Source organism: Euleptes europaea, chromosome 2 (assembly GCF_029931775.1).
Source record: "Euleptes europaea isolate rEulEur1 chromosome 2, rEulEur1.hap1, whole genome shotgun sequence".
Lineage (NCBI taxonomy): Eukaryota > Metazoa > Chordata > Lepidosauria > Squamata > Sphaerodactylidae > Euleptes > Euleptes europaea.
In genome coordinates, this window is record NC_079313.1 from 102,584,435 (window position 1) to 102,611,526 (window position 27,092).

The window sequence follows — 27,092 nt, forward strand, 5'->3', positions numbered from 1 at the left end:
GATACATAGACCTGGGGCTGGGTCCCAATCTTTAGTACCTTCACAGGTGAATCAGTGCTACTGGACCTCCAGTGTAATGACACTCATAAGAAATACAGTCATAAGAATGCTCACCCATCACATCCCTCTGCTGTACATAATTGCCATTATCCTGGCTTTTGTTGTTCAAAACCCTAATTATTTGAAATCACAGGTAGCCCTGTGCCACAACAAATCTATGTAAAATTAGCCATTCCACATGAGCTTTGGTTTATCTGAATGTTTAGGATAACCTTCAAACTGTGAGGAACTATTGGGGTTATTCTATTTCTTCTCTTATGATTATATATTGATTGAGCTATGGATTGTTTTTGATGTTTATTCCCAAGCCTTCTGTCTACTTCTTCCTGTAAAAGAAAAATACGAGACTTTATAGAACAAACAACTTTCAAGACCTTTGGTCAGAAGTGAATACTTATCTTTGTATTTGATACATTGTATCAGTTGTTCCGATGATTGCTTGAATCGTCTAGGCTGGGAATTCCTTGTATATATGTGTGCATTTTGTTCTATTTGTACCTTTGTATATCTCACATTTCTTCACATAGTCACTTTATTATATTTATATTTATATCATATTGTCTCTTGTGTGCTGTTTTTGGTTGCTCAACCTCCAGGTGGTAGCTGGAGATCTCCTACCTTTAAAACTTATTTCCATGCTACAGAGATCAGTTCACCTGGAGAAAATGGCAATTGGACTCTATGGCATTGAAGTCCCTCCCCTCTCCAAGCCCTGCCCTCCTCAGGCTCCATCCCCTCCAAATATCCAGGTCTTTCCCAACCTGGAGCTGACAACCCTGATTCCAGCAAGAGCTGTTCCTCCACCTACTGAGCCCCACTTCTTGACTGTTCAGGCCTGAAGCAGAACTGCTACCTGTTGCTTGCCAGGAGAGACAGTCCCACCACGGGCTGAGTTCTTCTTCCTGCTCAGCCCTGCTCTCTGGCTGCTGCCACCACTTTATCAGTGTATGGTGATTTTATATTGTTGTTCATGTTTTGGCTTTTGTGGGTCACTTTGAGTCCCGCTTTGCAGGAGAAAAGCGGGATAAAGTATTTAAATAAATAAAATAATAAATAAATAACGGGTGGATTCTAGTAAAAAATTTTTTTAATAAGTCTGCACCATGGAAGATATGTTTGCTCACCTTCGCATTACGTATTCACCAGAACAATTAAGCTGAGGCCCAAGAGATGACAGGATGTGCTAAGTGGGCCAGAAGGGTTCAGTCTTGCCTAGACTGTTTCCTTTTTTAATGGATAGAGGTTCTGTGCCCACTGCATGAGAGGCAGAAAATCAACGGGTCAGGTTTCTCCAGCATGGATCTGCAGTGCTGGGAAAAGCTTCGCCTCCCGTGGCTGCCTCGTGAAGTTGCAAAAGGCGCACCTTTTCCCTCCATAAAGAGGTGACAACCCTAATCCTGCCATCCAGGTCAAGGCAGACGCTGAGGTGTTGGAAGAGGAAAGGGCCATTCTATTGGGGGGGGGGTGACCAGCCTTTGTCCCTGCCCCTGCGTTGCTCCTTTCTGGAAAGGCTGGGGGGTCTGGGCCTTGGGGCTGGCTGGCAGGCAGCCGTAATTGAAAGGAGCAGATGAGGCAGGAATGCCGCACAGAGCTGCCAGCGCAGGGAGCCGACTGATCATCAATATCATTGTAGGAGAGCAAGAGTGAAAATAAATCCAATGGGGCCGTTGTTTGAGAGGCGGCTGGGCTTCTCTGGAGCACATGCCAGCCCCTTCTCTCCCCCCCCCCCCGGCAGCCACAGCACTGCCCCAAGCAGCAGCCTAATCCCCACAGGGAGAGTACATGAAATCAGATGGACAAGTTTTGATGCGAAGCAGCAGCTTAGGGCCAGCTCAGGTTTCCTGGAGGTTTGCTATATTTATCTCTGTGATTTAATGCCAGCACGGGGTTTAAATGCCACCAAGCAGTTGGTGCGAGGAGCTGGGGTTTCACTCCTCAACACAGGCTTCTCCTCGCCAGACGCTTACTATGGAACTCCTGGAGACCAACCCGTATTTTTTCACCGAACAGCGATTTTATGATGGGGAAAACTACCTGAGCCCTCGCTTACACGGCTATGAGCAGACAGCCTACCAAGACCGAGCAGCCATGGCACTGTGTCCTGAGGGAAGGGCTGCTCTGGAAGAGAAGGCCTCAGCCCTCCCAGACCACAGTCCCGGCCAGTGCCTGCCGTGGGCGTGCAAAGTATGCAAGCGGAAGAGTGTCTCCATTGACAGGCGCCGTGCCGCTACCCTGAGGGAAAAGCGCCGGCTGAAAAAGGTCAACGAGGCCTTTGAAGCTCTGAAGCGGAGCACTTTGCTGAACCCCAACCAGCGGCTGCCCAAGGTGGAGATCCTGCGCAGTGCCATTCAATATATCGAACGCTTGCAAGCGCTGCTGAGTACCCTCAATCAGCAGGAACGGGACCAGCGGGAACTGCGCTACTGTAGCAACAGCACCCAATCCGGGGTAAGTGCTAAGGGAGGGGTAAAAGCCATCAGTAAAGCATCAGGGTTACCATGGAGCATATTCCTCAACCTGCCTTAGCAACCAGCAATGCTGGCTTGTGGCTGTCCCACAGCTATGGACTCAATAACTTTTCAAGCTTCAATAATTGGCCCCCACATTAGAGCTTTCCTTACTCAAAGCAAAGCAAATATGGATATTTTGCCTCTGCTCCTCCTACGCTGGGGGATGGACCTACTGTGTTTCTCAGTGTATTCAATCTGTGCAGCCTAAGGCAACTGTAAAATCAACCTTAGCGCTTGCTTTGAGAAGTCAGCATGGGCTGGAGGATTACCTTCTTCGCACATACATTCAGCACAGTAGGTAGGGGAATTTATTTTCGTGAGTATGAGTAATTTTTAGGGGTTAACCTTCAACAATTGGTTGTGCTTCTGCATTGTGTTACATTTCAAGTATAGCTGCAGCCTCCCACTTAAATTCATGGAGTATCATTCCCTTATTCAAAAAGATGCAATAGCATAGTCACTTGCGTACTGTCAGCATACTCAAGAAATGGGCACTAGATGCAGTATCAGAGAGATGCAGACGATGGGCATGCATAGCCATGCAACAGTTGGCTCAGTCCTTGCCACTAAAGTGACTGGTACACAAAATTTTAATCGACAGATGGCACTTCAGAAGCAAATTCCAACACATGTGCCAATGAGAAAGGCTGGGGAGGGGGGCTTGAGACTTGGACACCTGTTGAGTTCAGATGGGTAACTAGATGTCTACATTTAAAGTTGCACAAGAGCATTTGGGTACAAACTGCTGCCTTTATTCCTAGCGGCCAGACCATTTAATTCCAATTACATCAATGCCTGAAAAGCATCCTTGGTTCATCCCATGAGGCTCACCAGCAGCAGAAGGGCTCGTACAGAAGCTTCAGAGTTTTGCCTTTCCAAGCTCCCTTCCCTGGATGTACAGATATTGCCCTATGTCTTACGGAGAAGGGCTGCAACTCAGTGGTAGAGCTTCTTCTTTGCATGCAGAAGGTCCCAGGTTCTGTCCCCAGCATCTGCAGTTAAAAGGATAAAGTTAGAGGTAAAGGGTTGGATCCAAGAAGTGTTTTGTCTGGAAAAGAAAGGAAGAAAAGCATCCACATGAACTACCAAAAGGCTATGCAGGGGATCATGGGACTCGCATGAGCAAACGCCATGTGGGGTAGGGGCTGTAGTAAGGAAGGAAGTTGGGTAGATAAGCTGGCTGGATCCAACGCCCTGTGGAATACCTGAGACTCTGGAAAGCCACTGCTGGTCAGAGTAGACTGTACTGATCTTTCTAGACCAATGGTCTGCTTCAGTATAAGAAGAAGAAAAAGGTGCATAGCACCAGAGGTTGCAAGGCGTTTATATGACAAGTTATAGCTAATTCAAAAACATACAATATAGTTGTTACAAAGGTTCAAAGTCAAACAGACTTTTTCTTTTTTTTCTGCTTCAGTATAAGACAGGTGCATGGGTGTTTTATTATTTCATGGGCTTCCAATTTAAAATTACGAAGACTTGCTTTTTAAATATTTGCTACTTTTATAGATATCAAACCGAAGTTTTCTGTTTCCACATGGAGCATCTCGTTTTACCGGCATTTATTGTCCCCATGGGTGTGAAAATTAGCATTCTATATGGACAGTTTACAGTATGATGAATAATAATTAGCTGCATGCAGACTGCACAAGTTCTTCCAAAGTTTCGCTTCTAACTTAGCAGCACTGGATAAATACATCATGAACCAAGAACCTGGGCCATTGCAAAGTTCTCCACACAATAGTACATTCATTGATGTTATGGCTGCCACACAGAACGTGATTGCGTAAATATCGCAGGCACCAGTTGGTCATTGCCTGGGATGTCGTTTGAGATAACTGGCAGAATTCTCTTGCCTGTCCCACTTTGTCCTCGGGTTCTAGGAGAGCAAGTTAAGCACTGTGGGACAAAGAGCACAACATTCCAAGGGACCAGGTTATCCCTGCAAGGGAGAGAGTTGTAAAGAGAGAGTTGCAACATACTCGATCTAATCAAGCATCTTGTGTCTGTTCTGAATGTGGAGGAGGAGACGTAAGGGGCGATTTCTTTCTGGGGGCCAATGCTGGTGTCTGCACCCATGTTAGCTGAGCACTCCTATCACTGGAGCGCTCATCCAACATTTAGGATATCCAGCATGATATATGGTCAAGTTCAATTGTTGCTGGAAACTGAGTTGGACTCTTAATTTTGTGGCTGAAGTTTTTAGTTTAGAACATTGGTGTTAATACTTTTGTTGCTAGCTGTCCTGAGCCTTTGGGAAAGGTGGAATGTAAATATTTGCAATAATTTCAAACATTCAAAGAGCATCATCACTGCCCCTGCTCTTTCCATACCTTCAGAAACCTTTACTTCTTAAAAAAAAAAAAAAAAAAAACCAAACTTGCAAGTAGTGTGCTTTTATAGCAGACAAAGCCGGCTCTGGAATGCTCATCCAGATTCATTATATATATATATATATATATTATGAACAGCTGCATGCTATTGCTCCCCCTTCATGCGTGTGCCCATGCGCCCACACACCCTGCCTTAGGTAGGGATAAGCTATTATACTGCTGGCACTGGATTTGAAATTGCAGGTCAAGTTTTAGCTATAAAATGTGTCTACGGCATCTTTTATCCTTTATCATGCAGAAATACCCTAAAACAAAAAAGAAATAAAGATGGAAATCTGAGTGGCCCACCGCTGAACAAAAGCAGTTTAAGTAACTCCAGTCAGTGAAAAGAAATCTGCTAGAATGCAATGTTTTAGGGCGAGTGAACATTTTTTGAGGGGAGGAGAATTACAATTTCTGGTCAGCCCAGTCACCCACTTGCCACGTTTTGGCTTAACAAGAACAAAGCAGATTACAGCTAGGAACAAATGCCTCATTGGTCTCTGAGTTACTGGATTCCGTGAAGTGGTAAGTTTTGGGGAAAAGCCAACCAAATGAAACTATGGTGGCTTTAGGTACTCAGGGACACAACTGCACAACGACACATACACACTGCTCTGTGCGCACAAAATCAGTCTAGATACTCTCAGCTTCGGTCGCTGTGAGCCCAGAGTCACAAGAATCCTCCTGCCAATCCACTTGCTCTCTATTTGTTGTTGAATCAGTCACCTCTACCGGGAAGGAACTTGTATCTTGCATCTATGTGTGATGCTTCCAACCCCAGTACATCCTCACCTTGTGCAGGAAGTGAGTATCCCAAGTGTTTGTGGACACCACACTGGTCATGCTGGGCTTCAGGTAATCACCCCTTTGTTCTTTCTGGAAGTCGGCAGAACTGTGGCAGAACTGCAGTATATACATTGCTGTGTGCCTGCTCTGGCAGAACCAGCTGCTGGGAGCACAACGCTGTCGTGTAGGACATGAGCCCCTTCATCCAAACCCCAATGGAAACTTCTTTACAGTGTACTTTCATGCATTGTGGACTTCTTATAGTCCCCATTTTCATTAATAAACCACTACAATATTCTTGACGAATTATTTCCAGGAGGAAGCACATTAAGTGTCAGGGGGAAAACTTGATGCAGTCATACTAGGGTGCATGAATATGTTTAATTCTCAGGGACCCTGTCTTATGATTGCAGGTATCCAGTGACCATGGATCAAGCAGCACTTCATGTAGCCCAGACTGGAGCACCCAGCTTGAGTTCAGCACTCATCCTGGAGGTAAGCAGCTTTTCTATCCACTTCTCATCATCCTGAATTCTTAATACAAAGGTTCTCCCACTATTCTCCCACTGGCTGGATATACCCAGCATTCCAGTAAATTTGGTGACTCCAGTAGGGAGGACCAGACCTTTTCTTGCTGTGCCAGAAATGTGTGTGTGCTCCCTCCTTATGGAGGTTACGCTGCCTATCTTGGGAGTTGAGAGAGCTTTTGGAAGCATGAGCATATTCCCGACTCCTGCTTCCAAGAAGTTAAGAGGCAGGCAGGCTATGTGGAGTGATGAAACTTCTAAGTTTTCTGCCTGGTACCAACTGCAGCCTGGTAAAGCTACCCTGGATTCTAGAAGTCTGCATTCAGCCATAGGAGAGCCTAGACTATCACCTTTTTTTCATCCAATACTGGCAGGCAACTGGTTGTGTGCAACTTAAACTTCTCCTGAGGAATGGAATTATCTGTGCTGCCATAGATGTAATCAGAGTTGTAATCTGCCCCAGAAGAGCAACCACATGTCATCAGTGAGATGTGTGTGTTGTGCCGTCAAGTCACTTCCGACTCATGATGACCCTATGAATGAAAATCCTCCAAAATGTCCTATCTGACAGCCTTGCTCAGATCTTGCAAATTGAGGGCTGTGGCTTCCTTTATTGAGTCCATCCATCTCTTGTTGAGTCTTCCTGTTTTCCTGCTCTTTTCCAGTGACTCTTGTCGTCTCATGATGTGACCAAAATACGATAGCCTCAGTTTAGTCATTTTAGCTTCTAGGGTCAGTTCAGGCTTGATTTGATCTATAACCCACTGATTTGTTTTTTTGGCAGTCCATGGTATCCGTAACACTCTTCTCCAACACCACATTTCAAAGGAGTCTATTTTCTTCCTATCAGCTTTCTTCAATGTCCAATGTCCATCAATGAGATACCCAAAGCTTAATTGTGAGCTTTCCCAATAAAACATAAACATGCAAACTTGTCTAAAATTTATCATAGGCACGTACAAATGTAAAAAACTGTTAAAACATAATTTAGATTAAAACTAATTAACAAGGCTATAATGAGTATGTATACTAAGCAGTTGGATCTTTTTAGGCTACTAGTTTTTAAATTACTGAGGTTTTAAATTGGGTGTACTTTGTATTGTTGTAAACTGCTAAGTGCAAGGAAAGGTGGTATATGTAAGTACTTTAACAATATGAACCCCCAATAAGTTATAATGACAGGCCCCAAAAGTTATACTTTGGGCCCCAAATCTCATCACTCTAGTGCTAAATGTCATGGTTATTCTTCAAGAGAGGTCTACATACTGTTACAGGCTCCCCATTTGGACCTGGCAGGTAGATTAGGGTTGCCAGCTCCGGGTTAGGAAATGCCTGGAGATTTTGAGGGTGGAGTCTGAGGAGGGTGGAGTTTTGGGAGGGGAGGGACTTTAATGCCATAGAGACCAATTGCCAAAGTGGCCATTTTCTCCAGGGGAACTGATTTCTATTGCCTGGAGATCAGTTGTAATAGCAGGAGATCTCCAGCTACCACCTGGAGATTGGCAAACCTAAGGTAGGTTCTGACCCAAGAACAGAGCTCTGCCTCTATATACATCTCCCTTGACTCAGGATAGTGACAGGTAGAGGGAAGAGCCTCTCAGCTCTAGAATACTTATTGTTTCAGGAGTACACTATTTGGCCTGTTGGGGAAATCCATGTGTACAGTTATGTGTTTCTACAACAGGTCAAGTAGCATGTGCAGGAACGTTTCAGGTTAGGAAAATTGGACCAGGAAAGCTGAAGGCACAGCCCTTCTTTACTCATGCTGTGGTAGCAATTCAAATCAAGCAATGTGCATTTGGAACTTCAGGGGAATCTACAACTCATAAGTGTTATACAGGACACAGAGTGGGGAACCTGGACATACCCTGTGTACTCTGGAATAGGTGGTGGTTTTTTAGCCATGACATGTTAACATAATGATGGTCCACCTGGGCATCGAACACTTCAGGTATTAAGAAAAAAATAACTCTCAAGAATGCAGACAAGTACAAAACATTTGTGACCTTTATTCTCCTCTAGAATGGTTTCCTCCATTTATTCAGAAGCCACTGGATTCTGAAAGAAAACCACCTGCTTATAGTTACTTCTTTGTTCTCCACAGATCATTTGCTGAGTGATGATTCGTCCGAAGACCGCAATCTTCATTCACTGTCTTCAATTGTGGACAGTATTGTTGTGGAAGATGTAGCTGTTGCGTTCCAAGAGGAGAGGTCTCAGAACTGAGGTTACAGGAAAACATGCCCATCTTGCTCACTCATTTAAACGAAAGTCACCAGCAGCAGATTGTAGAGTAGAAGAAACATGACACTAGGACTTTACAAATGGGACAAGCTCTCTGTCTCTTCACTATCACTGGAAGATGTTCCAAATGGGGAAGAGCTCTCCTTCCCCTTTAACACTGGATGAGATTTTATTTCCCTAGCCAAAGTCATAGACTTTAACTGGTGAAGCCACTTATTCAATTTCATATGTCTGAAAAACTGTTCTGCTTTTTGCCCCCCAAGCTCAGAGGCAAGCTAATGAGAAATGGGCCTCATTATATTATTTATATATCTGCCTTTTCTCCAAAAGGTAGAATTATAGAGACTTCACTGATAACATATTTAATCTGCTCTGGAAATTGGGCTGAAATTGGCTGATAAAAAACATTCTGATGTATTTTGGGAACATTAACTAAGGGTGAGAGGACATCACAAAGAAAGATTCCAGAGTGGTTGTTTTCTTCCCTGTTTGTAGAAGTTTTGCTTCTTTGGGGGCCAACGGTTTTTTGTGTGTGCGTGTAAGTGTGTGTACTTTTTTAAAAAAAAGATACTATCTGACCAACTTCTTTGGGTAGTTTGCAATTTCCAGGCACTAAGCCATATAAATACTGCCACTGAAGTTTTTTTCTACTGTGTGGAGTTGCCATTTTTGTATTTTTGCTAACTTATTGTGAGATTTTTTTAAAAAATAAAGGCATTTTTTTTGTTTGAATTGTCTCATGGAATTCTATCTGCAAGTTGCAGCCAGTTGCACAAAATATCTTTTATGGGACAGTGCGAGGACTGACTAGCTGTCTTTGGCGAGTAAAAGCGTATAGTTACAACATGAAGAGGCTGGGGAGATGGCTGGAGCACTCTTGGCAGAAAACCCATGCTGAATCAGACAGAACTCACTGTAGAGCCTATTTAAAGGGGCTATGAGGTGCTCCGCCCTGACCTGGATGGCCCAGGCTAGCCTGATCTCGTCAAATCTCAGAAGCTAAGCAGGGTCAGCCCTGGTTAGTATTTGGATGGGAGACCACCAAGGAATACCAGGGTTGCTGTGCAGAGGAAGGCACTGGCAAACCACCTCTGTTAGTCCCTTGCCATGAAAACCCCCAAAAGGGGTCGCCGTAAGTTGGCTGCGACTTGATGGCACTTTACACACACATGAGGTGCCCTTCTCTTCTGCTACCATTGTATCAGCTGAATCTTGTCCAGCAAAATTATTTAGGGAAGTGCAGACCTAATGGCATCTAGACCTAACACTCTTGTTTGCAATCTGGATATAAGCTATGATGATTTTGATAACTTATTTACCAGGGTTGCCAGGCAGGGTCTGGCAGCCAGCGTGGAGGCCTCACTGGTGATATAATGACATAGTGGGTGACATGCTGATACTGCTCCCCATGCACCCATAAGTTATGTCAGCACATTGCCAGGAAGCCATGGATGCTCTGGCATTTGGGCAAAATGGTATGATTTAACCATAGTGTTTTATCCAAATGCCACAGTGTCTCCAGTGTCACCCAGCAATGTGCTGACATCACTCCAGCTATAGTTGTATAAGGGCAATCTACCACGGCTGATATTACTAGACCTATCAGCAGCGTTTGACACTGTCAGTCATGATATTTGGGTAGATCAACTACAACCAATGTGCAGGATTGAAAGGGACAGCTGTCAGGTGGTTTCACTCATTTCTTGCTGGCAGGAAGCAAGCAGTTTCCATAGGAGAGGCAAATTGGCTAGTTGGCTCTTGTACGGAGTGACCCAAGAATCTACTAGAACATATAACACCAGTGACGTGTCAACTGCATAAGTTACCTATTTGCTTCCTGGCCCAATGCAAAGTGCTGGTTACCACTTTTAAAGTCCTTCATGGCCTGGGACTCTCATATCTGTCAAACCACATCTCCTGGTATACCCCCACAAGCCAGCTGCATTCCTCAAATAGAAAGAGAACTTTCAGATAACAGTGCATTACGGGCTTATATTTATTCAAAAGTTATAAATATTGGTGGCTCCTGTCTTTGTGCAATCCAGTTTAAATCAGTCCTGTGGAGTTTGTAAATTTGTGTACAATGGGTTTTATTTATGTGTGTGTATGCACATGTGAATACATAGACATTCTGGTAGGGTTGCCAGCTTCCCACTGGGGGTGGGAGATGTCCTAAGCCCAGCACTTCTTACCTGCTGTCGCTCAACTGGGTGGCTGGAGGAAAGGCCTGGGTAAAATGGAGGAGGCACAATTGGCATGATGATGTTGCTTCCAGTGTGACCTGGCAATTATGTCATCGTGCCGGGTGATGCTCTAGTATTCACCCCAAACTCCATAGTTAAACCACAGAGTTTTGGGCACATGTTAGAACATCAGCCCCGTCAACCTATTCTGGATGTTGCAGGTGCTAGGAGGTTGGTCTGGGTTCCCTGACTGCAGGGAGAGTAAATCCTCCATTCACATTTTCTCGTTCCCCCTAGTTATTCCCACCAGGATATCCAAAGTTAATAAAGGGGCAAAACAAAGGAAAATATTGAAAGAACAGCAAAAGAGCAGCGTAGATATACCATAATAGTTAAATACCCAGCATGGCATCACGTGATAAGTTCTTGGTCTGCAGATTTGTGTGCCCCCTCCCAACAAACATCCCAGACATTCTAGGCTTCTTGCCCACCTCATAAATTATGATTATTAGGATTCTTCTATCCTGATAATTCATTTGTCTAGCAGGCTTTCAAACGTCATCAGTCTGAAGATTCAAAAGGCTAGTTCAAACACAGCTACATTTCAAGTTAATTAGAAGGGACTGAGTGGTTAGGTATTCTCCATCTTTATGTTCATCTGTCTAACCACACGTATCAGCTAAGGCCAAAGGAAGCAGAAGCAGCAGGCAACTAGTGGTCAGCTTTGGCCCACATGCCAAAAGTCACCACTAGCATAAAAACTTTGTTCTATCAGAAGGCTCATCCAGCTTATTATCATGTGGCTCAATTATTTATTTGTTTTTCCCCATGCCTTTTGATCCAAAAAGATCTCTTGAGTGGTTGGGATCGTGCAGAGAGAATTTATATGAATGCAGAAGAGAATTATAAATCCACCAGCCTTGCTTTAAAATCCGGTTTATTGGAACACACATACACCCATTCCTGACCTGTTTGCAGGGTTTGGAATCCATGCAGTACCAATATGACAAAAGAAACAGGTTGTTGATATAAAGGGATCAGCTACTCTTTAAATTAAAAAAATATTTAATACTGTATTAGGCAAATAGTACACCAAAAAACATTGCAACTGTACAGTCTCTTGGATATTGCACTTCCAAACAGCACATTATGAGTATAGGGCATTCCAGCCACCAAGAAATACCACGTCAGTAATAAGGGGCCACACAAGGCAAAGGCAGCATGAGGAGAAAAACAGATCCTACCCTAGAAGGAAGAAACAGTGAGAGCTAGGAACCTTCTGGATCCCAGGCTATCTGAAAATGCAAAGAGAAGAAATTGGGCTTTTTCCCTGTTTGTCTACAAGGGTTAGAGAGGGCATTTACTGTGTACCCAAAAGAAATGTGGGGACTGCACTTTGTACTCCCAGCAACAAATTTTATACATGACATGGGACCTGGGAGACACATACACTCACTTGATAGATTCCTTCTCTTTCCTCCCAGCACCAAGCATCTTGCCCTGTTTCCAGCCCCAACTTTTTCATTTCTGAGAGCCAAGATTGTCCATGGGCAGGTTCTCTTTGTTTCTTGGGCACAGTGGCCAGCCCCAGCAGAAGCCTGGCATGCCCCAGGGAGAGAACCAAGCTGGGGTTTCCTATATTCTCACTGCCTTGTTTCCTTGGCGATAGTCTTATAGGGTCCCAGCAATACTGCTGCTCTCTGGCATAGTGGCAAAATTAAGCACAGGAAGATAATGGCGTAGGGACTGTTGTCGACCAACATTGGGGTGTCTCCATGTCTTACCAGACCTATGTCAGGATCACAGCATTATACAAGGGACTGACCTGGGAGGAGAAAAGCCTGTTCCCTTTCCCAGCAAGGAATGGGTCTATAACCGAGGGAAGGAGGAGAGAAGTGGGAAGCCACAGATATAACTGGGGTTTAAGGACACCAAACAGGAGACCAGGGGTTGTGTACAAGCAGGAGGAAGATTGTCCGTTTGGCCATGTAGCCCAAAATGGTTGGCCTGTAGCTTCCGTTCTTTGGAGCCAAGGAGCAAGCACAGTCTGGTCTCTGGCCTACTCTCGGAAAGCAGCCAGTGTATAACCGTACAAGTAGTGGGAATGTGCTGCAAAACAAACAGGTAGAGAGGATACATTAATACAAGTGCATACGGTGATATGGTGATCCGCTCTGACCTTGTGCATTCACTCTCACATGCCAATCTAATTTTGCTCTGCTCTAGCAGCTGAGGTAGCCCAGGCATGAACCAGCAAATAGGACAGGCTGTGACAAGACTGCCATGACTAGGCACAGGGAAATTACAGAATCATAAGAGTTGGAAAGGGCCATACAGACCATCTAGTCCAATCTAGTCCAACCCCCTGCTTAATGCAGGATCAACCTAGAGCATCCTTGACAAGTGTTTGTCCAGCCTCTGCTTAAAGACTGCCAGTGAGGGAGAGCTCACCACCTCCCTAGGTAGCTGATTCCACTGTCAAACAATTCTTACTGTAAAAAATTTTTTCCTAATATCCAGCCGGTACCTTTCCTCCCACAATTTAAACCTCTGTTGCCTCTGCTCAATAGATCTGCTCAAAGAGTGGCAGAGGAGGGTCAATATGATTTAAATGAATTGCAGGAAGGGCACAGTCATCCTCTCTGCCTCGTTTGGCTCCTCCCATGACCGCATTCACTAATCTTTCACAAATAGTCACTATGTGCCCTGACAATGCAGAGGTGGCATAGAGGCTGCTACAGCAAACACAAGGGAAGCAGCAGTTCCTTCATGGCAACAGATTCCTACCCAACAAGACCCAGGTCTGTTCATGTCACTGGGATCTCCAGGGCTGATGCTGCCTTGAGGAGGAGGGCTGATGCTGCCTTGAGGAGGAGGAGGAACGCAGGAAAGCCTATCTTTATCCAACAGCTGTCATCTTCCTTTCCATAGTTGCCTCCCCAGTCCCTATTCAGCACATTCCTCCTCCTCCTCGTTGTTATTGTGACCAGTACACTTTTGTCAGCACTTCAAGCACTTGCATCTCTTGGCCAGGGAGCTCTCAGCAAGATACCAGACTGACTAGTACCTCTCTGGACAGGCAGCAGATTCTATAATACCCTGGAAAAGGATAAAATGTCCAAGGGGCTCAGTTATAAAAATGGACCCTGATTTCATCCACCTACCTTATTAAACTCATCTTGGTGTTTTTTTTTTAATGAAGCTTCCTTTGAAAGAATGGCTTGATGGTCAAGCTGGTCTGTTCTATTCTGTATCTTAGCTATTATTCTAGATGTGTCGAGTCCAGGGTTCATTCATTTATTTTTCAGGTGTACCCCCTTCCAAGGAGGGGTGTTTTGGCTTCATTATAACCTTGTGAGGTGGATTAGACTGAGAGAAAGGGACCAGTGACCTTCATAGCCAAGTGAGGATTAGAATATAGGCTTCCCACATCACCGTTATGGTTACACCAGGCTGTCTTTAGTCTCCACTGGTTCAAATATATTTAAGACAGTACAGAAATAGTTATCTCCAAAAAGAGCCACTGCAACAGAGCCAGATTGGTAGCATCTATCAAAAGGCATCTACAAAACGTGCCAAAGTCTCTGCTGTGCTGACATCTATTCCTGCAAAGACCAAGGAAGAGATAACCTTGACAGTATCCACTGCCACTTGGCACAGGGCTGATGTTGGGGTTAGGCTGATTCAATTAACCTGATTGCCAAAAGGCACATGACAACTGTACTGAGTCCTCTGGTCTGATAGAGAGATAAGAACAGATTGTGGGTCAGTGTGGATGCTGAAGCCCACACATACACCTGCCCCACATGTCACCCTGTGTCCTCATACTGTTTCCTGCACTTCCAGATTAGTACTACAGGACCAAACCAGCAAGACAAGAGGCTTCCCTGAAAACAAGACCTAAGATAAGAGGAGCTATGTTTGGAAGTACAGAGGAAATACACTCAAATGCACATTGTATAGAAATTCTGGTTTCCTCCATGAAGTTCTCCGGAGTGCTGTGATTGTAACTGCTCTGTCCTAGTTTCTAAACTTACCTGGAGCCTGGGCCAAGTCCCATTGGAAACTGAATTTCAGCAGGAGTATGTACGAACTGTGGACGTCTCCAGTCTTTGGGACCCAGGTGCACCAACTGCAAACCATTCACCAACAACACACAAAAGCATGCAATTAATGAGGACACAGCACTCATGCAAAGCAAACCATTAGACTTGAGCTGCCTGTGGAGGATGAAGATGCTTTTGTTCAAGCTATTATAATATTTTTTCAACAAAGAACTAGTATCTGATGGTACTAATATGTGTAATAAAGTAGAATGCTGGCACAGGAGGGGAAAAGGACCAATGAGCATATGGCAAAGAGTAAAACTGCAGAAAGTATGGACAGGTGAATGACAAAAATGAAGCCTAAAGGAGCTAAATAATGTTATAGATAGTCTTCAGATGGATAGAATTAGGACAGACCCCAACTGGTAGAGGTAGGAAGTTGAGTTGTGCTCTAGATTTTTAAAATTCTTATGAACCCTATTAACATTATTCTATTTACAAGTGCCAGAGATGCGAAAGAAACCAATAAATAATACGAATGACACTGGTCCTTGATCTTTCTGTTAGGGCTGTTGATTCGGTAAAAACCGAACCAGAAAAATACCGAATAAATGCAAATTCGGTAAAATTCAGGTTTGGGTTTACCGAGTCAGTAAAATCCAGGAGGTTGGCAAAGCAGGATATGCCATTCCTGAAAAAGCCGGATAAAAATCTGGCTTTTTCGGGAATATCTTTCTGCAGCTCCGGGGGGGGGCATTTTTGCAGGTAGAAGTCCCAAATTTTCAGGGTAACTAGAAGGGACTCTCCTTGCAAGAACCCCAAGTTTGGTAAAGATTGGGTCAGGGATCCGGAGTTATGGGGTCTGGAAGGGGTCGCCCCCATCCTCAGACTCTTTAATGTGATCTTTGCAATGTTTCTCAAAGGGAAGCCAGGCTTTAAAAGGTGGGTGGGAAAGTTCGCCCAGTGCCTCTATAGAGATACAATGTGATACACTTTGTCTCTATGGAGGTGCGCGTGAACTTTCCCACTGTTTAAAGCCCAGCTTCCCCATTGAGATACATTGCAAAGATCACATTAAAGAGTCTGAACACAGCCACTTTGCCAATGCATTGCAATGGAGGAGGATGGGGTGACCCCTTCCAGACCCCATAACCCCAGACCCAATCTTTACCAAACTTGGGGGTTCTTGCAAGGAGAGTCCCTTCTAGCTACCCTGAAAAGTTTGGACCTCTACCTGCAAAAATGCCCCCCAGGAGCCATGAAAAGCCGTGAATGGGTTTAAATGGGTTTAAATAGCCGAATTTTTGGGAAATCCGAATCTAAACCCAAATTCCTACCTTTACCGGTATAGGAAATTCGGCAATTGGGTTTTCCCAAATAAAAAAATGGCCAAATAACCCGAACCCGAATTTTAACGAATTCCCCCCCCCCAACAGCCCTACTTTCTGTGTGTCTGCTCACAAGTTAAAGAACTAAAAGACAAATTGTGACAACCTTATTTCTATTTAGGGTGAAAAACATTGATCTGGGGCTAGGGAAGGTTTTATTTTATTTTTTTCTTTAAAAAAAACCCCTCTATCCTCCATGCCATTTTCCCAATGCAAATTATTCCCCATAACTCCTGGCAAAAGATTCTGTTTCCTGGGGGGGTGGGATACCAACACCACATGCATGCTTGCCCCTACAGGCCAAACAACAGTTCCAGGAGTATGATGTATATTACATAAAAGCATAATGGGTGGGGACTGTAGGATCTATTTAACTTTCCTTGAAGCAGTGTGATCTCCCCACTCCCTCATGGCGGCCTTTAAGTTTTCTATCAACAGAGGTTTTCTAACAACACCATGCAGCATTCAGATACCTGAGAGACAGAAGATGTTAGTTTGGAATTGTTTATTCCATACACAAGAACAACATTAAAAAGCTAAACAGTACCTTCTGGTGGCATTTTCTTCGGTGGTGCTGAAGGAGGTGGCAGAGGTACTAAGGAAGTCACTCGGAACCCTGCTGGGAGAGTCTCTGCTGACCCACTGAGCATGTTGATGCTGTGAAAGTCTCGTGGTCGGAAACGCTTTCGCCAAGAAGGGGTTCGCCGAAAGCTCTTATCATCACCCTGTAGGGAAGGGAAATTATTCTGTGTATCAAGACAAGTGATTGAGTGATTGGCAGAGCTCATGGAAGGGAAAAAGAGCTCATGTCTCCTGTAGCACAAAAGGGTACCATTTGGGCAAGTTGGAAGATAATTTCATTAAATCTGCATCAATCGAATGGAGAGTTTCAAGCAGATTCAATGAAAAGTACTGTGGTCAAGAAGGCCTTTACTGCAAGCAGGCAAGCCTGTGTGAGAACATGTTCAGACCACTCTTGCATTGTAAAACCTGATTGTATGAAAAGCCTCCTTGTGAACATGTGAACATGTCTGAGGCTAGGCACTTCAGCAATAGAATAACATGCCACAATATCAGGACGTCCCCCCCCCCCACACACACACACCAAATATCTGGTGGAGGATAGAAGAACCATCTAGGAAGAGCCTCCCAGGGAGCCTGATGGGAAAGTCTGTATCTCAACTCTTTTATATTCAAAAATTAGGAACTTGACTTTAAGAAACACACAAGTAGTCAAATAATAATGATTCTTTAGCCTATTACCAGATTTTTAAAAATCAATTTTCTCAATCAAATTTATGCACATAGAAGCTATCCTAGAGGTTGAAAACAAAGGAGGGTGTGTGTACATGTGTAAGGAATGGGCTGTGTAAGGAACAGGCTGTCTGTGCACAAACCGAGGACGATGTCATGAAAAAAGAACACCAGTCTGGTGGCTGAAATGTGGAAAATCTTTGGTGTGAATGCAGCATGTATTGGGAGAGAAGCAGCATCTACTCACCAGTGCTACATATTCTTAGCAATTGCTAGTGACATGCATGGAAAGTGTCCTTGCCGTGTGGGAGATCCATGTGGTAAGCAATGCTACACAAGCTATGGCTTTGCACAGAGCCACCATGCAGAAGCATTCCGCAGCAACTTCCCCGCCAGAGCCCGTAACACAGAGATGGAACCAAGCTCTGTGTCCGAATTCTTCTGCACTACAGGTGTGATGCATCCTAAATCTTCCTACAGCTGCAAATGTGGAAGTTGAAGTACTCATGGAGGATAATAGCCACACCACTCCCTTGGCTAATTAAACAGGGTTGGTAGAGAATAGCATAACCAGGCAGTGTTAGTTGGGACAAACATACTAGGTTGTTTTCTTCCAGCCATGTTTCTGTCTAGTGAGCCAAGTCAGTTTCTTCTTGTAGCAACATCTCATAGAAATATGCAGTTTTGAGCTTCACTGATCTGGTGTTGCACAATATTAGTGTAGACATGGTGGGAAAGGAGCCTTGGTATCATCAACTCTCAGGATGCTATGGAGGTTAGACAGGCAGCGAGCATCCTTGCCAAACACTGGTCATCTTTGATAAATCCCACCCCCACACCTACCAGCTCGTTTGCACTGAAATAATACATTAATCAAACATCCTGTTCTGCGTAAAGATTTCTCCCAACTGCTACTAATAAACCTCCCCAACACCCCACAATCAACATTCTAGTGTCCACAGAGAAGCCACACAACAGTCCAGGGCATAGTTATGATGTGTTGTCCAACAGGTATTGTGCTATATTGGTACGGCTCCCAGTTTCTAGGTAACTAACTGGTGTAGCTCTCTCTCTCTTTCTCTGAACTTGCGGAGACTGATAGGGAAAAATATCTTGGGGACGTAGTTCCTCAAGAGGAAATGGTTGGCCACTGTGTGAGACAGGATGCTGGATGAGATGATCCAGTAGGGCGCTTCTTATGTGCTTACCAACTCCCCAGCCGTGTATTCTTAGATTTCCCTACTAAAATGTTAAAAAAACATTAAAATGGAGTAATTGCTTACCATCACTCCAGATGAGCCTTTCTGCGTATAGTCTCTAACCCATTTAATAGTCTATAATTTTATTTATAAAATTTAAAATATCCAGCTACTAATAACGCATAGTACAGCAAAGCATTTAAGTATGTAAGTAAGCACCAAACGTTCACACCGAAAGACAAATTAGTGCAAGATTAAGCAACCAGATTTATTATTGTGAATTTAGATCATTTTGAAAGCAAGATGCAAGAGAAGATTTTTTCTGAAAACTCACTTTGTAGATAGGAATCACTACTTAACAGGGTTATAAGTGTCAAAGTTCACTTCCAAAACAATTCCTAGGGTTTGGGAGGCAGCTGCCAAGCATCCATTAACCCCAAGCACACAGTGCCAGAGAATACAATACCAGCAAAAAGGGTTTACACCCAGTAAGGATTTTTACACTAATCACCACAAAATCTCAGGGGAAACTGGAGTCCTTTACTGTTTAGGGGGAAATTTTTAGTATAGAATACCGCCCCCCATGCACACCATTTGACATGGGGCAGAGCTGTAGAAAAAGTTTCCCTGCTGGCTTTTCAAAGAGGTTTTCCATTTCCAGCGTGGCTTACTTGTGGTTTGCCCAAACACTTGTAATCCCTCAACTGCCAAACTCCTCCTTCTCAAAATGACAGTTAGGCTGCATCCCCACAGCTAGGATTGTCTGTTTTCCATTGATGGCTGCTGCAGAGCAAGTGGTTGCCAATGGAACATCCACACAGGAGTTTTCTTTCCACTTTTCTGCATCAGTGGGATTTCTGTTTTTGTTGTTTAATCAGTAATAGCAAAAAACACTACAATCTAATTAAAAAAAACCCCTTGAAGTACCTTCTACTGGCATGGCAAGGGAAATGGTGGCCATAAGGGGCTGACAAAAGGAAAATGGCACCAATGTAGGTGGGGCCTTTGAAATGAACGTTCCCACCCAGAAAGCATGCTAACATGCTTGGACTGCATTTCTCCCCCCCCCCCCCAAAAAAAAGGTAATAGCAAAGCAGGTTTGAGAAAGAATGGACCAAGGACAGGGAACACCAGGAAAGTGGATGGAGGACAATGTTGTGTGGATGCTCCCCAAACCAGCATTCAGGTTTGGAAGCAAAGGCAGAGAAAAACATCTATGTGATTGTAGCCCTGCTCATGTTTGAATGCAAGAAAGCCATTATGGCACAGTGGTTCGAATATCAGACTAGGATCTGGGAGAAACAGGTTCAAATCCCCACTCTGCCATGGAAACTTGCTGGATGACCTTCAGCTAGAAACATATACTCAGTCTAATCTACCTTGCAGGGTTGATGTTAGGATAAAATGGAGGAGAGGAGAAAGATGTAAGCTGCTTTGGGTTCCCATCGGGGAGAAAGGCGGGGCATCAACGAAATAAATAAAATAAGAACATGATATTTTGGATGTATATTTTGGAGGGGACCTGGATTTTCAGGCGACAATCTCCAGTGTCTGGCTAATTAATCACAAAGTCTAAAGTATGGGAACCTGGTTATAAAAGCATATCGAGTCTGGAGTGCTTTATGCTGAAGCAAGTTCCCAAATAGGAAGTGGCAGAAGTCTCTCTTTTTATTTTTACAAGTCTTGTGTTGCTGAGTTATGGGGAAGAGGAGCAGGAAGTAGTGCTTAGAACCAGCAGTTTGAGAAAAGCACCAGGAGTGAACAATGAACAAAGATAAAACTAAGCAAGAGCTAATCAACAGGGTTTCCCTTCCAAATCTCCTTTTTTCTTGCTGAACCTACAAGGGGAAGAGTCCAGAGTATATCACCCTATATCATTCTGTGTGATTTGATACCAATTTAACGGTATCTCTAAGCTCATGTATTGGTCCAGCAGTTGGAAAGGTGAATGCTGAGAATCTGACAAAGGGTTTCCTGGCAAATGATTTGTCAAGACTGGTAACTAAGGATAGTTACAAAATCTACTTTTGCACAAATTTCTCCATGGATTTTATTCACCTGGGCAGTTAAATTATATATTTTCCCTGTCAAGTGTTCTTGCTACTTTGACTGCTATTTCCTTTTTAATACATTTTTATGCTGCTTTTATATTGTGCATTGGTTGTGGTGTTAGTCAGAGTAGAAATACTGACCTTGACAGGCCAATGGATATTCTGAGATGGTCTGTAAGAGCATCTACTTTCAGTCTTCAAAGAGAAAATTGTGAAGCTCTCTTTAACAGTTATTTGTAACATACTCACCAACACTGCAACCCCAAAGATTGCTAGGCTAACTTAGAACATCTCTTCATCTCACAAGATTTGTTGTCCTGGAATCCACAGGATCCAGTTGACAGAACCCTCTCTATGTATGTCATGGAAAGCTGCACATGCAAGCTCCTTTGTCCCATTTCTTCTCTCAGCTCTCTCTGCACTTCGTCCTCTATGTCCTTCACACATTCTATGAGCAGGAAAATATACAAGGCTAGCCCTACCAGGTTAGGTGCAGTACACCCCACACAACAGATTTTGAGTTTCTGTTAAAGGGCAGCAAACTATCCATGATTTAGTTCATTATATTTCTATTGCTATGAAGGACACCATTTGGATTCTCTCCCCAATATCTTGGGGAGTCACAGAAAGCATGTCAGAAGAGTGGCTATGGCTTAGAAGAGCACGTACTTTACTAGCAAAAGTCCCCTGGTTCAGTTCTGGCATTCAAACTTAAAGGAGTAGCCAAAGAGTTGTCAGTCACAGCAGACAAAATTCAGAGGAACCAATGGTCTGACTAAACTTGACTTCACAGAGTTTTAGAAGCAACAACACTTTATATTGCCTCTGGGCCAAAGTAGACATTATGGCGAAGCGTCCATTGGTCTGACTCATGGAAACTTACACCATTTTAGAGTGGAACTTGGCTTTTAAAAAATGCCATCAGCTGGCAGGAACAGGTGATCTTGTCCCATGGGGGGGCTGTTATGGCACTTTAAAAGGTGGGGGGCAGAAGACTGCTTGATCTCGCTGACGTTTGGCATTTTTAAATTTGAGTTCAAATGGCATTGGTACCCACAAGTCAGACCCATGGACACCAAAAGGTCTACTTAGGCCCTCAGATGCACATGCTTGGAAACTGATCTGTGCAGTGGTTTCCAAACACGCATAATGCCAGTAAAATTAAGGAACTGTCTTTAGACATGATTGTATACATGGTCATATAAATGTATTTCCTTTACAGGGATGATCTTCCATATAGGAAAATATGTTGCATGTGAAGAAGTTCTCAGGCTAGGTCTCTGATGCTTCTTCACTCTAAAAATAAAATTTTGTTCTTTGGTGGTAAGGCCGGAGAGATCCTTCAGGAGATTACTGTATCCAGATTTGTTTTTGGCAGGACAATTTGCACATTCTAGGTGCTTTGCTAACTTTTTTTTTTTTTTTTGCACAGTCAGCCACAGCCAACTTATGGCGACCCCATAGGGTTTTCAAGGCAAGAGATGTTCAGAGGTGGTTTGCCATTGCCTGCCTCTGCACAGCAACGCTGCTTAGCTTCCCATCCAAATACTGATCAGGGCCAACTCTGCTTAGCTTCCAAGATCTGATGAGATCAGGCTAACTACAAGGGTGCAATTCTAAGAACATTTCTTAGTCATGGATAATTTATGAGATCATTTCAGTGGGCCGACTCCTACCTTAGGCTGGAGAAACTTCCTCCAGTCTAAGATGCTCTCCCACTGGAGGAAGACCTCTTTAATTTGAAATTCCCGTACGAAGGGAAAAGCCTTCCAACTTTGCTTAGTGGAGTAGTAGGATACAGGCTAGTGTCAGGTAGCTCCACCCAAGACACCAGAGTAGCTTGCTGGCACAGTCCCAGGGGTTTTGAGGTAGAATGCAATTGATAGAACCACTTGAACTCAAAAGGATTTCAGAATATGCACTCCATAGTGGGAGGAGAGTTCTATCTGCTGTTGAACTCACCCCTTTCCAAAAAGATTAAGTCACAAAATGTTATACGTTGGAACTGTCCCAGAGGAAAATATCCCTTAGATTCCATTCGGAAGGACTGAATGACAATACGAATGCAAGTATATGCAATCCAGAGTAGAAAATTCCTGGGAGTCAAAATATACAGATATTAAATTGTTCTTGCTAATGGCAGAATCAAAATGTCCAAAACGTTAAATTTTCAAACCACTTAAACAGTTATTACACTTGAAATACAGGGTACAATTTCATCTTTTTAGGAACAGATATTTGCTGAAAGCCGTAGCTAATAACTTTGAGAAGATATTTCATTTTACTTTTTAGAAGGAGTCATGACTCAGACACCAGAAGATGAAAATCATCCAAAGTACTTTATTTAAAACAACAACAACAACTAATTAGGGGTTTGACTTTGAGTTACCTGGGGCTGACCATGCTACTCAGATCTGTGCTTCAGGTGCAGCATGGGGCACAGCTACTTGAGCCATGGGGGCAACAAGTTTTCTTTGTTCCATAGATAGTTGTGTGCATTTTGTGGTGCTTCATTTTGTGGTGCTCACAGCTATATTCTTGTTAAGATGGGCTTTACATTACTGGATGCCTTTCGTGATTCTGTAGAAATGTGGCGGGTACACTTACCTTTTCAAAGTCTGCCAGTCCAGGTATGTGCGATGATCCCACCATGGCTGCCTTTAAATGTCACGTTACTTTCAGGATGTCATGAGAAACAGGATCCTGAACTCCGCCTTCTTTCCATGGTGTGGAAGGACCAGACATACTAAGTCTGACGACTTTCAGTGTAGCAGATGCATGTGCAAAACTGCCCTCAAGGGTGGTGGTGTCTATACCATTTGCTTTTCCATTTGAGATACTCCTGAACATACCATGGAGAATAGGTGGAATCTACACTTCATTCTAATCCCTGTTCCTGGATTAATGTGCTTTTTCTGGATCCTTCACAAGAAGAAATTGTTTCACTCACTATACAGAACCAAACTACGTTTTGCCACCAACTGTACACCTAACAAGAAGTTGCACATAGCACCCTTTTCTGATGAGTATGATACACCTTTCTACAAATATGTGTCTCTTTCATTCACTCATGTTTCTTTCATTCACTCATACACTGTTGACTATTCTCTTCTTCTGTATATGACTGGCCACGGGCCGTATAAATAAGTGATTGGCATTCACTCGTACTTTTAGCTGCTCATGAAACCTACATTTAGTGCAGATTTACAAAATGCAGAATGTCAAGAGTGTGTGTGACAGACTTAAAATAAAGAGTGGACAAGCTAGAAGGATAGGCTAGACTCTTTTCTTGACAGTGCTTCCCATCCCCCTCCTCCTACTAACACAACTTCCCTCTAGCCATTCTTCTCCAGATGGTATTCTGTGATCCCAAATAAACCCAGCTGGGGGGAAATCAACAGGGAAGAAGCAACTGTGGAAATTCTGCTTTTCCTCCTGCTTACCTTCTGTCTTTATAGGGGTTTGGGAATGACTGAGGTTAGGCTGTTCCATTTCCATTATCTAATCTGACCCATATTTCTCACTCACAGGTTACTAATAGACTAGTTCACGTCTCCTGTAGATGCCCAACACTGAACATTCCAGAAGGTATTCTGTCTCCTTTGCCCACTATTCCTCTCTTGCTCCACCATGCTCCAAAGGGCTATGTGTTCCAATTATCTTACTGGATGTATTAGAAAAGCTCATGCAGAAATGGCATCTGTATTGAAATGGTCCCGGATCCCCAAGTTGAAAGAAATCCTTCAGCGTATTTTCAGTCCAGTGTGTATATTTATTGACTGAATAATACAGGTATTTTGGTACAGCAAGCAGAGTGACGTTGATTCACAAAGCATACAAATAGCAGCTGGGCTGTGGAAACTCTGATAGCAGGCCATCATAATGTTGAAAAGGAGAGCAGCTCCATACTTCATGGGGTTTGGTTGACAGGACGTGGTGACGGGGCAGGGGGGCTATGAGGTCCCAGATGAAAGCAAGGGTTTCCAACATCACTGGTCTTCAGAGCTTTGTCCAGAGCAGTGTGAAACTTTGTGGTTCCTACCACTTCTTAGGGAGTGGATTCCACGGTCCACAGACTAAGGATTTGTCTGCATACAGACTTGCACCATTTTGACTAAGTGGGATGAATTTAGGTTTATGTAAAACTATGTGGCTGCTCAGACTTCGTTCAGTCCAACTGATGAAGGTTTAAGCTAAACTAAAAAAGGAGTATCCACAAAGAAATGATATCCTGCTTCCTAAAGATTAGGAAGTCTGTTGCTAATGGCCTAGTATAGGGCAAGCAGGATCCCCTTGAAAATAAAAAAGAAAAGCGAACAGCATAGGCTCTGCTGCCATAACGCCCCTCCCCACCACCACCAAGAATAAGACAACCTCTCTTCTCCATGCCACACCATTTCCTAACATGGTCCCCATCTTTGCAATCGGGAATCTCCCTGCATCGAAATGCCTACACTTTATTTTTTCCTGCACAGAACTAGAGCACTACAACGTTCCCTTCATGGAAGGATATTTCCAGTATTCCATTTGCTTTGTCAATTTCTTAGCCAATAGCATGTGCCCCAAATCTGTCCAATTCCCACCGCGATTTAGTCAGAGGATAGTACTTGGTACTCACATCATCAAGCCTTCTATCAGTGCCCAAGGCAAGCAGATTGTTGAATTCTCTCTCCATCACCTGCCGTGCCTGGAAATAACATCAGATAAGACAACAGTAATGGTCTATAAAAAGAAGCAACTCACACTAACACTAGGAATACTAGAGTTATAGGAAATCATCACGCATTTCCTGAAAGCTGCTTTACCTTCTTGGAACATACCTGAAAGTGAACTAAAAGTCTCATTTAACTTCAAAAACATTAGAACATCTATGAATGGTACTTATGGACAGTACCAATTGTAAAGACCCTTCAGCATGCACAGGGAGCTGAACTGTCATCTTAAGGGCGAATGTACAATAAAAATCAGTGTTCCAAGTTGCCAGTTCAACTGAGCAAATAGGGTTACTCTCTGCTGCCCCTATAGATGAGAGTCAAGTGGCCTATCAATTTATTTATTTATTCATTAGGCTTGTACGCCGTCCATTCCCGACTTTCGGTTGGGCTCAGAGCGGCTCACATCATATTAAATACAATTAAAACCCAACAATTTCAATTTCAGTGTCTGTGCATGGGCTGTGAAGGAGGGATGAGTCATGGCAGCACTAGCAAGCACGTGGCTGTTGACTGGATCACTACTCAGTGTTTCAAATTTGGATGCCTTTGTTTTCCCGCCTCTATAAGCTGGAGGTAGGAAGCCAGGATAACAGGGCAGAGTTAATGCACAGATTTAGTGGCATAACTCGAAACACAGTGGCATAACACCAGTCTTGGGCGGTGTGGTTGTGATCAAAAGATGTGCACAAAAAATGGGCATTTTCTTTCATTTCAAAAGGGGAAAGAGTCTGAGAAAGACAACTGGGAGAAATTTTTGGTAATGAATGGAGTGGAGAAAGAATTTTTATAGCAAATGAACTGAATGGGAAAAGCTGTGTGGAAAGTTAGCATTGAAGTGGATGAGGGTGAGGTTTGGATGTTTCGTGACAATTAAATTGAATGGTGATTAATCTGAGAGGGAAATGAATCATTTCTGTGGGAAAACTAAGTGAAGGGAGAAAGACGCATGTCTCCATCTAATCCAACATCCTTCTTCAAACAGTGACTAGCCAAATGCCTTTGGAAAGTTTACACCAGCATAACCTCTTCTGTTTGTTACCTGCATCTGGTTTCATAAGGTAGACTGCCTTTGAATTCCATTTAGCTATCTTGGCTGACGACAGGGGATTCTGAAGGTTGGGCTCAGATACAAGGAAGTATAGGTGGGTGAACATAAGAACATAAGGCCACGCTGGATCAAACCAAGGTCCATCAAGTCCAACAGTCTGTTCACACAGTTGCCAACCAGGTGCCTCTAAGAAGGGTGTAGTACAGGGTAAATGTGTTTGGAGTAGAATCATAGAATCTCAGAGTTGGAAGGGGCCATACAGGCCATCTAGTCCAACCCCCTGCTCAATGCAGGATCAGCTGGAGCATCCCTGACAAATGTTTGTCCAGCCTCTGCTTAAAGACTGCCAGTGGGGCGGGGGGGCTCACCACCACCCTAGGTAGCTGATTCCACACAATTTTTACTGTAAAAAAAAACCTTTTCCTAATATCCAGCCAGTACCTTTCCACCCGCAATTTAAACCCATTATTTCAAGTAGATTAACATGGTGTGAGGGGGACTTGTAGAACCCTTACGTTTTCAAGGCATGAACTGCCACACATCCAAACAGACTGAATTATTCAATTTTTCAAAGGGCAATTATTTCAATTAACATATTGCTTTAATTTCTTTCACTTTCTCAGAGATTCCATTGATTAAATGGCTGATACCAAGACTCAAAGACAGACATAGATGACATTTGTCCTGGAAGATCTGTGGACATTTC

At 43.6% G+C, this 27,092-nt stretch overlaps 2 protein-coding genes across 11 annotated transcripts in view; one reads left to right on the plus strand and one right to left on the minus strand.

Annotated features, from left to right (window-relative positions):
• The first annotated feature begins 1,865 nt into the window (after positions 1-1,865).
• On the plus strand, positions 1,866-8,593 carry MYOG (myogenin). Its single transcript, XM_056844841.1, has 3 exons — positions 1,866-2,508; positions 6,145-6,226; positions 8,363-8,593. The coding sequence occupies exons 1-3, from the start codon at positions 1,954-1,956 to the stop codon at positions 8,482-8,484; spliced, it is 759 nt and encodes a 252-aa protein (XP_056700819.1). The 5' UTR covers positions 1,866-1,953; the 3' UTR covers positions 8,485-8,593.
• Positions 8,594-12,270: 3,677 nt separating this feature from the next.
• The window catches only part of PPFIA4 (PTPRF interacting protein alpha 4), a 91,069-nt gene continuing 76,247 nt past the window's right edge, over positions 12,271-27,092 (minus strand). For 5 of the 10 annotated variants that reach the window (XM_056867463.1, XM_056867459.1, XM_056867461.1 and 2 more), the window contains 4 exons: positions 25,242-25,310; positions 16,667-16,844; positions 14,723-14,817; positions 12,271-12,794 (listed from right to left, as the gene is read on the minus strand). In XM_056867463.1, coding sequence (XP_056723441.1) covers positions 14,759-14,817; positions 16,667-16,844; positions 25,242-25,310 — 306 coding nt within the window. In that variant the 3' untranslated portion in view covers positions 12,271-12,794; positions 14,723-14,758. Of the gene's footprint in view, positions 12,795-14,722; positions 14,818-16,666; positions 16,845-24,588; positions 24,738-25,241; positions 25,311-27,092 lie in introns of those variants that run through there. The other 5 variants (XM_056867468.1, XM_056867465.1, XM_056867462.1 and 2 more) reach the window with 2 other exon arrangements.

What these genes read in the sequence shown, in the direction of transcription:
- MYOG (XM_056844841.1), top strand. Translation starts at nt 1,954, where the DNA reads ATGCCACCAAGCAGTTGGTGCGAGGAGCTGGGGTTTCACTCCTCAACA. An exon ending in GCAACAGCACCCAATCCGGG is followed by an intron (nt 2,509 to 6,144) that starts GTAAGTGCTAAG and finishes TTATGATTGCAG; the next exon opens with GTATCCAGTGACCATGGATC. An exon ending in GTTCAGCACTCATCCTGGAG is followed by an intron (nt 6,227 to 8,362) that starts GTAAGCAGCTTT and finishes TGTTCTCCACAG; the next exon opens with ATCATTTGCTGAGTGATGAT.